This window comes from Balearica regulorum, chromosome 1, assembly GCF_011004875.1.
Source record: "Balearica regulorum gibbericeps isolate bBalReg1 chromosome 1, bBalReg1.pri, whole genome shotgun sequence".
NCBI lineage: Eukaryota > Metazoa > Chordata > Aves > Gruiformes > Gruidae > Balearica > Balearica regulorum.
In genome coordinates, this window is record NC_046184.1 from 157866126 (window position 1) to 157876462 (window position 10337).

The 10337-nt window shown below is 43.9% G+C and overlaps 1 protein-coding gene across 1 annotated transcript in view; it reads right to left on the bottom strand.

The window, feature by feature from the left end:
- The window catches only part of LOC104631388 (protein-lysine methyltransferase METTL21E), a 40458-nt gene extending 33274 nt beyond the window's left edge, over window positions 1–7184 (bottom strand). The window contains exons 1-3 of the mRNA XM_075763888.1: window positions 7069–7184; window positions 2097–2172; window positions 289–373 (exon numbers count right to left, since the gene is read on the bottom strand). Coding sequence (XP_075620003.1) covers window positions 289–373; window positions 2097–2172; window positions 7069–7184 — 277 coding nt within the window. The remainder of the gene's footprint in view (window positions 1–288; window positions 374–2096; window positions 2173–7068) is intronic.
- Window positions 7185–10337: the final 3153 nt, after the last annotated feature.

Below are 10337 nucleotides of genomic sequence, written 5' to 3' on the forward strand. Positions count from 1 at the left end.
TTAGCTAGATTGTAGTCACGACTTCATTCCCTGGAACCAGCCTCAGGCGAAATGCCAGGCACTGGTAGGAACCTGCCGAGGCCGGAGTATGCCAGCATAGCAGATACTGCATAGCTAGAATACTACAACAGCGCTATCTGTTGTATTTTCTGTACAAGTGCCATAAACACAATTCTTCAGAAATGTGAATGAGAAGATAGCTCATTGTCAGCAAGACACCTTGTTCCTTATACATAACAATATTCCTAAGTGCAGCAAGAAAATACAGTGAAATAAGAAACATTTTACCTTCTTGTCTTTCCAATTCTTTAATCAGTTCATTTTGCAGATGACTATGTTGTGATGATGTCAAATCCATACTATGCCACAAAACCTGGGAAAAACAAGCCTGCTTGAATAAAATGGCTTTATTTCTTTTCCCCCACATAACACTTCACAAAAAAATTATTTTTACATGTATTATGCTATAATTTACTTCTATTGATAATAAAGACATGTGGACACACAAATATCAACATTCAAAGCATAAAAGAACCAGAAGCAGAAAACTACTTTAACTGTTCTCTCAAAGAGGGGAAAAAACAAGTAGATTTAAAAAAAAAAAAAAAAGAAAAAAAACTTTGATAAAGGTTTGAAACAATCTTATGAAATTTTAAAATTAGAATCAATTCAAATCAGGGTTGGTAGGCTTATAAACAATTGAAATGAAAGGTAGCAACAAATGTCTGAAAGTGAAGAAAAATTGCACCAAAAGGATCTAATCTTGTTTGAATTAATTGGCTTGGAAGGGAAGGAAACAACCTATTAGTACAAGTTGCACATGAGAGTAAGTAGAAAGCAGGATCTATAGACAACATGCAGAACAGAATGTGCATGTGCCTATATAATCAGACACAGAACATGCAGACTCAGGAGAAAAAAGTAATAGGAAAAGTGTGGCAGAGGACAATACAATTTTCAGCTGTCTGCAGAAAAGCAGACAGACAACCAATAGTCTCCAATTCTTGATATTTTACAATCAGAAAAACACTGAGTTCACAGAAAAGAAAAAATAAATCAGTGCTCTGATAATTTTTAAAGCTCTTGGACAGTTATATGGAAATTTGACTGATTTTTGCAGGAATGGTTACAGGCAGCACACAGTTAATAATCTACAGATGTCTACACAATAGGGATACAATTAAATAAGGCAATGGGTGAAGGAGTATATCTAGTAAAAAAAAAAAAAAAGCAATCAAAATACAAACATACGCTCAATATCAAGAAAACTTCCTCACAGCGCAAAGCCTTAGGCAGGTTTTCCGCTCAAAACTTCAGACGAAAGAGGACAGTATAGAACAGCCCTGTCTTGTTAGAGAGGAAGAACCATACTCTCTTGACTTCACCCTACGAGACACATAGGTTTAATGTTTAACTTTACTACCACAGTGACCTATTTGAAGGTGAAAAATAACTTAGGGGGCTTTGACACATTACCATAACACATAGAACAAAAATATTGCTATTTATGTCTGTCTGTGAACTTAGCAATAGTAACATCATTACATGGGGAACAGAAAAGAGATTCAACGGGATTCAAAGTCTGGGGAACAGAAAAGAGATTCAACGGGATTCAAAGTCTTTGTATGCATCTTCAGAGTAACAAGTAGCGTTAGAAACTATTGGGACATTAAGCATTAAGAAGTAAATGTTATCCACATCCATCAGCTTGTCATCTACCTCATAAGTATAAAAAAGACAGATTTTCTTCCCATTAGAAGATAAAAATAACAGGTTAATAATCAGACACTTTGCATTCTGAAGGACAAGAAATCTTGCACTATAAATGACCCTAAAAGGCAAAACCTTTGCAGTTCGTGGTCCTCTACTTTTTTTTTCTTTTCCTTCTAAAAATATCCTTTGAGGTACACTGAACTACACAACAACCTGTCTGACTTTAACATACAAATTCAGGAGTACCACAAGCAACTAAACAGTGCAGAACAGCTCAGTTGCTGAGTTACACTGCTTAAAGTAAATGATACAGAGGAATTTAGAGCATAAGACACAGAGAAGTGAAATACCACTGGCATCCACGGTGTTTCAGTCCACGTTACCTGAATCTCTTGCAGCTTTCCAAAGACGGTGCTCAAACAGGACGGTCCTTGTCTGCCCGGTTGTTCCCCTGCCAGGCTGTCCCAGGCAGGAGTGCGCTCTCAAGCGTGTGTCGCGCGTTGCCAACATCCCCACACCAGAAGCAGTAATAAATCCCGACAGCTGCAGCACGAACATGAAGTGGGCATCACGCACGGCGGCCCTTACGTAAGGGAGCAGATTTCATAACAGCATGAGGCACCCCGTCAAGGGAGCTTCAACCAATAAACTAACCAACTTTGGAGTACTTATTACAAAAATAAGATAGTGGCACAGTGTTAGTAATCACTCACTGTTACTAAAAAGTAACCAAAGAGCAAAAAAGTCATTCTTCAGAGTCAAAGGGGTCTTCCAACTACAGAGGGCAATTTACTGAGGGGCAGGGGTGTATAAATGTGTGCTCACGTTGGAAGACGGAACTGTAACAAGGTGCACAACCCTCCAAATCCTAGCCCACTTTACCCCATGAGACAGCCATCAACATGCATAAATATACACATACCACTCCTCTTTTGTATGTACAAGATGTACATTGGCTCAACATATCGCAACTGCTTACTGCCATGAGAACAAATACAGGTATCTTTAAGAATGCTCTTATTTAGACTGTAATCAATTCAGGACAGGAACTCTCTTCCTTTACCTGGTTTTCAGCAAAATTAGATTTCAACCTCAACTGGGGTTTCTAGGTGTCATTAAAACATATCAAATTATTGTACAAGAATACTAAACAAGCCCTGGAAGAACTGAAGGTCTCTGTACTTCACCATACTTGGTAAAAGAAATTAATAGGAGCTCTTCTACATTTAGAAACTATCAAACAAATCACCAAGACCTGATCTATACTTTTAAAGCAAAATTCAGTAATACTAATGAGTGATTTAGAAAACACTGCTGTAAACCAGCTGTTCAGGCTGAGAATTTGCTTAAATTATGATAAGCTTTCACAAAAGTAATATCAAAATGGATAGTTTTTGCCCAGTAAACACTGTACATGAAGTATTAGACTCTCTGCAACTGTAAGGACCAAATCCTACCCAGTTCACCTCAGCCCTTCATCTTTCCAGAGGAGGCTAACGCTTTATATGAAACTTAATTGTATGGACTTGGACTTTTGAACAATGAAACAATGAGAAATGAAGTAGAAATATTAAATGAGAAGACAAAAGCAGCAAGGAGGACTAAAATGTAATGTAAGAACCCATGTAAGTACAACTGGCAGCATTCAGTGCTTTTCTGTTTTAATCCATTGGAGCTATAAATAAATTCTACAATCATTCAAAAAGACAGTTGAGGTGGGAAGGAAATCTGAGCCTAGCACATTGTTTCTCTCACAGATTAATCTGACATGAGTGCTGCAACCAGTGTGTATCTTTGAACATCATTTTTGCAAACAAATTCTGTCTTTGGACATGGCCATGTAACTCCAAATCTAGAAGCATAAGTTCTACATTCAGGACATAAACAATTACTGCACATCAGATTATATAAGGACTTACTGTACTGTAACATTTCCATCAGATTTTATGAGGGCTTACATTGTCTCGCAAGTGGCTCAATAAGCAACATTACTTTGAGCACAAAACTTTCAAGAAAGGCTTAGTGAAGGGAATGAGGAAAACAAAACTAATATAACTACTTTTTCTTCTCACAACACCTAGAAAAAATCCAAGTAGTTTTCAAAATTTCATTGTCGTGGTTTAACCTGGCCAGCAGCTAAAACAACCAAACAGCCCTTTGTTCACTCCCTCTGCCCAGTGGGATGAGGAAGAGAATCAAAAAGGGGGGAAAAAAAAAAGTAAAACTCATGGATCGAGACAAAGGCAGTTCAATAGGACAGAAAAGGAACATAATAATAATACTAACAACAACAACAACAACAATAACAGAATATACAAAACAAGTGATGCACAGCACAATTTCTCACCACCCAAAGCTGCTGCTCAGCTAGTTCCTGAGCCACATCGCCTCTTGGCCATCCCCCAGTTATATACCAAGGATGACATCCTATGGTCCAGAGAGGGCCACAAAGATGATCAGGGTGCTGGAGCACTTCCCATATGAAGACAGGCTGAGAAAGTTGTGCTTGTTCAGCGTGGAGAAGAGAAAGCTCTGGGGAGACCTTATAGCAGCCTTCCAGTACCTGAAGGGGCCTACAGGAAAGCTGGAGGGGGACTGTTTACAAGGGCATGGAGTGACAGGACAAGGGACAATGGCCTTAAGCTGAAAGAGGGTAGATTTAGATTAGATATTAGGAAGAAATTCTTCACTGTGAGGGTGGTGAGGCACTGGAACAGGTTGCCCAGAGAAGCTGTGGATGTCCCCTCCCTGGAAGTATTCAAGGCCAGGTTGGATGAGGCTTTGGGCAACACAGTCTAGTGGAAGGTGCTCCTGCCCGTGGCAGGGGGGTTGGAACTAGATGATCTTTGAGGTCTCTTCCAACCCAAACCATTCTATGGTTCTATGACTCTATGGTTCTATAAATATCACTTTGGCCAGTTTGGGTCAGCTGCCCTGGCTGTGTCCCCTCCCAGCTTCTTGGGTGTCCCCCACCTTCTCGTGGGCAGGGCAATATGAGAAGCTGAAAAGCCCTTGGCTGCTTGGCAACAACTAAAAACAGCAGTGTGTTATCAACATTATACTCATACCAAATCCAAAACACAGCACTATACCAGCTGCTAGGAAGAAAATGAAATCTATCCCTGCTGAAACATGGACAGTATCCACCCCTTATTCTATACCATCCATGTCATGCCCAGGTCCCACACTTTCCAATACATTGCAATTAATCACCACCACTTTTCCTGTTTTTGATATATGCACACAGACATCATTCCCTTAGTCAATAGACCACCCCTGTGAAATGTCTGTAAGATGTTCATAGATGTCGACAAAATGTCCCTTAAGTTCCTTTAGTCTATCACTTCAGGCTCCATCTGTCCTAACAGCCTCTCAGGGCAGGGGAGGGGGTGTGTGATGTTGGATTGTTATATGCTGCATCCGGAGCTTGTAGCTGATGTATCTGTCACAGTCCATGCTCATGGTCTGTGGTGTAGAGCACATTTTTTACTTCTGGTTGTGTCTGGACTGGCCCAAAGGCTACTGCATGGACAATTTCTTGTTTAATTTGTTCAAATGCTTGTTGTTGCTCGGGGCCTCATTTGAAATCCTTCTTCTTCTGAATCACTTGATAAAGAGGGCTTACAATCAGACTATAATTTGGCATATGCATTCTCCAGAAACCCACAACACCTAAGAAAGCCTGTGTTTCCTTTTGTTAGTTAGTGGAGACATAGCTATCATTTTGTTGATCACATCCATTGGGATCTGACAATGCCCATCTTGCCATTTAATTCCTAAAAACTGGATCTCCTGGGCGGGTCCCTTGACCTTACTTCATTTTATGGCAAAACCATCTTTCAGGAGGATTTGAACTACTTTCTTCTCTTTCTCAGAAACTTCTTCTTCTGATGACACAATGATGTCATCAATGTACCGGTGACTGGCTCTGGAGCTCCACTCTGTTCCAGTGCAGTCTGGATCAGCTCATGGCAAATGGTGGGGCTGTGTTTCCACCCCTGGGGCAGTCGATTCCAGGTGTACTCAACACCCCTTCAAGTGAAAACAAACTGTGGCCTGCACTCCACTGCCAAAGGGATCAAGAAAAATGCATTCACAATATCAGTTGTGGCATAGCACTTGGCTGCCTTTGACTCCAGTTCGTCTTGAAGTTCCAGCACGTCCAGCAGTCGCACGACTTCATTCAGGCCACAATAGTCTACCGTCAAGCCTCCACTCTGCACTGGACTTCCACACTGGCCATGTGGGACTGTTAAAGGGTGGGCGGGTTCTGCTGATCACTCCCTGACTCGCCAGTTGATGAATCAGCTTATAGATGGGAAGCAAGGAGTCTCGGCTGGAGTGATATTGCCACCAGTGCACAGTTGTGGTAGCGATTGGCACCTGCTGCTCTTTGACCCTGAGCAACCCCACAACAGAAGGGTCCTCTGAGAGACTGGGCAAGGTAGACAGCTGTTTCATAGAATCATATCATAGAATGGTTTGGGTTGAAAGGGACCTCAAAGATCATCTAGTTCCAACCCCCCTGCCATGGGCAGGGACACCCTCCACTAGACCAGGTTGCCCAAAGCCTCATCCAACCTGGTCTTAAACACTTCCAGGAAGGGGGAATCCACAGCTTCTCTGGGTAACCTGTTCCAGTGTCTCTCCACTCTAACAATAAAGAATTTCTTTCTAACATCCAATCTAAATCGACCTTCCTTCAAGCTTAAACCCATTACCCCTTGTCCTATCGCTACACTCCCTGATAAACAGTCCCTCTCCAGCTTTCCTGTAGGCCCCTTCAGGTACTGGAAAGCCGCAATTAGATCTCCCCAGAGCCGCCTTTTCTCCAGGCTGAACAATCCCAACTCTCTCAGCCTGTCCTCATAGGAGAGGTGCTCCAGCCCTCTGATCAGCTTTGTGGCCCTCCTCTGGACTCGCTCCAACAGCTCCATGTCTCTCCTGTACTGGGGCCCCCAGAGCTGGACGCAGTACTCCAGGTGGGGTCTCATGAGAGCGGAGTAGAGGGGCAGGATCACCTCCCTCGACCTGCTGGTCACGCCTCTCTTGATGCAGCCCAGGACACGGTTGGCTTTCTGGGCTGCAAGTGCACACTGTCAGCTCATGTTGAGCTTCTTGCCAACCAACACCCCCAAGTCCTTCTCCTCAGGGTTGCTCTCAATCCATTCTCCGCCCAGCCTGTAGTTGTGCTTGGGATTGTGCTGACCCATGTGCAGGACCTTGCACTTGGCCTTGTTGAACTTCATGCAGTTCACACGTGCCCACCTCTCAAGCCTGCCAAGGTCCCTCTGGACGGCATCCCTTCCCTCCAGCGTGTTGACCACACCACACAGCTTGGTGTCATTGGCAAACTTGCTGAGGGTGCACTCGATCCCAATGTCCGTGTCGCCGACAAAGATGTTGAACAGTGTTGGTCCCAGTACCGACCCCAGAGGAAGGCCACTTGTCACTGTTCTCCACTTGGACATTGAGCCATTGACCACACCTCTTTGAGCCAATTCCTTATCCACCGAGTGGTCCATCCATCGAATCCATGTCTCTCCAATTTAGAGACAAGGATGTCGTACGGGACAGTGTCAAATGCCTTGCACAAGTCCAGGTAGATTATGTCAGTTGCCCCTCCCTTACCCACCAAAGCTGTAACCCCATCATAGAAGGCCACCAAATTTGTCAGGCACGATTTGCCCTTAGTGAAGCTGTGTTGGCTGTCACCAATCACCTCCTTAGTTTCCATGTGCCTAAGCATGCCCGACAGGAATCACCTCCAGAGGCTGAGAGCTTTTGTCTTCTTCCCAATTGCCTTGTCAATGTCCCCTTCCCTAGACAGGGACCCCAGCTGCTTGGCCTCCCCACCCTCTAATTCCAGGCTACTGACCCCATTATCCCAGCACTGGAGCAGCCGGGTAACAATGTGCTCACCTGGATGGCGGTTGAAATCTTTTGGCATACCTCACAGCTCGCTCAGGGACAGGGATCGGGTGATTATTTCTGGTTTCTTCTCCTCTTCCTTTTCTCGTGATGGTCCTGGTTAATCGTCAAGCCTTACTAAGTGAACTGATTTTTTTGTGTGTTTCTTCTTCTGTGTAGGGATGGTGACTGATACTGGCACAGGTTGTTTTTTTGGTTCAGCCACAGTGCCTGTCATTTTGTCATCAGAGCCAGAGACCTTTTCTTCCCCTTGAGGGTACTGAACAGTGTTGAACAGAGCTTGGTAGCCACGGGCCAGGCCCCAGCACTTTGCAACAATTTGGGTTGTGCTAAGTGGTGCAGAGTCTAGTTGGAGGCCTCTGTCTAGTGGTATGCCCCAAGGGTCAGTGCTTGGCCCAGTCTTATTCAACATGTTCATCAGTGACCTCGACAAGGAGACAGAGTGTACACACCCCAAATCTGCTGATGATACAAAACTGGGAGGAGTGGCCAACACACCAGAAGGCTGCACTGTCATTCAGGGAGATCTTGATAGACCAGAGAGTTGGGTGTAGAGGAACCATTTGAAATTCAATAAGAGCAAGCGTAGGGTCCTGAATCTAGGGAAGAACCCCAAGCACCAGTACAGGTTAGAGGTTGACCTGCTGGGAAGCAGCACTGTGGAGAAGGACCTGGGACTCCTGGTGGACAAAAAGCTCTCCATGAGCCAGCAATGTGCCCTCATGGCCAAGAAGGCCAATGGTGTCCTGGGGTGCATTAAGAAGAGTGTGGCCAGCAGATCAAGGGAGGTTATCCCCCCCCTACTCTGCCCTGGTGAGGCCACATCTGGAATATTGTGTCCAGTTTTGGGCTCCCCAGAGAAGACTGAGAGGGGATCTTATCAATATTTATAAAAAAGGGTGGATGTCATAAGGATGGTGCCAGACTCTTCTCAGTGGTGCCCATTGACAGGACAAGGGGCAATGGGCACAAACTGGAACGCAGGAAGTTCCATCTGAACACAAGGAAAAACTTTTGAGGGTAACCAAGCACTGGAACAGGCTGCCCAGAGAGGTTGTGAAGTCTCCTTCTCCGGAGACATTCAAAACCCACCTGGATACAACCCTCTGCAACCTGCTCTACCAGGGGGCTTGGACTGGATGATCTCCAGAGGTCTCTTCCAATCCCTACCAATCTGTGAATCTCTGGAATTGCCAGGGTGACAGCATAGTTCTTCCAAATATTCTACTAAGGGTTCTGCACTCGTTCAGGGGTAAAGTTCTAAAACAGTGCCCACCACCCTAGGCATTTGCCCATGCTACCCCACACACCCTGCCACTCATAACTATCCAGCCTCAGGGCAGAGCTCTGGGTCATATTTTTAAATAATTACTTAACTCCAAACACAACCTGAAACACATTCAGCAGACCTAGCAATAGGAACATGCTGCTCTGAACAGCCCAAGGGTATTCAAAATTCTCAAGACCTGTTGTAACCAGCCTGAAGGAGAAAGAGAGGGTGAGAGTGTTTCCCCCATCTCCCCCATAGATTGGTTCTCCACAGAAAAAAAGGTAGAGAGTATAATTATTAATAATTCCCAGGAGATAGTGCCCGAGGTACAGAAGTGACAGCAATGCTGAAGACACAGACCACATCATTGTCATGGCCAATAATCTTATCATAAGCAAACAGTACACAGTGCAGCGAAAGGAACATTCTCATCCAGCTCCCAGAGGTGATAAACAGCACTGTAGAGAATACATAACGCAACTAAGAACTTAACATGACATAACCATGCGAACAAGTAATACAACATTGTGACCAGCAACTATTAAACTAATAAAATGAACACTTATAACAAATTTGTCTTAACGTGCTCAGGTCAAATCTGTCTTTATCTCAACCCTTCGTGCACCACAACGGGTGCCTAAATGACTGTCATGGTTTAAGCCATCCGGCAGCTAAAACAACCACACAGCCCTTTGCTCACTCCCACCTGCTCAGTGGGGTGGGGGAGAATTGAAAAGGGGAAAAAAATTAAGACTCTTCTGTCCTATTAAACTGTCTTTATCTTAACCCAAAAGGAAGGTAATAATGATAATAATGATAAAAGAATATACAAAACAAGTGATGAACAGTACAATTTCTCATCACACAAAGCCAATGCTCAGCTAATTCCCAAGCCACCATGCCTCCCAGCCAACCCCCAGTTATATACTGAGCATGACATCATATGGTATGGAATATTCCTTTATCATTCAGGGTCAGCTGCCCTGGCTGTGCCCCCTCCCAGCTTCTTGGGTGTCCCCCACCTTCTCGTGGGCAGGGCAATATGAGAAGCTGAAAAGCCCTTGGCTGCTTGGCAACAACTAAAAACATCAGTGTGTTATCAACATTATACTCGTACCAAATCCAAAACACAGCACTATACCAGCTGCTAGGAAGAAAATTAACTCTATCCCTGCCAAAACACGGACATTCATTTAAGTGTGAAGTTAAGGAAGTAACAGTTTGCATGTGATTGTAACAGCGCTCTCACCTCAGTTCAAATGCAAATGAATGGACATCATGTTTTGGCTCAATTTTAAAAATCTCAAAACAGAAAACTGATACCAAGTCCAATCTAGGTCTTTATGAGTAAGTGTGCTAAACTTAATTTTTTTCATTGTTTAAAATCCCCCCTATTCTGGACGCAAAATGCATGACAAATACA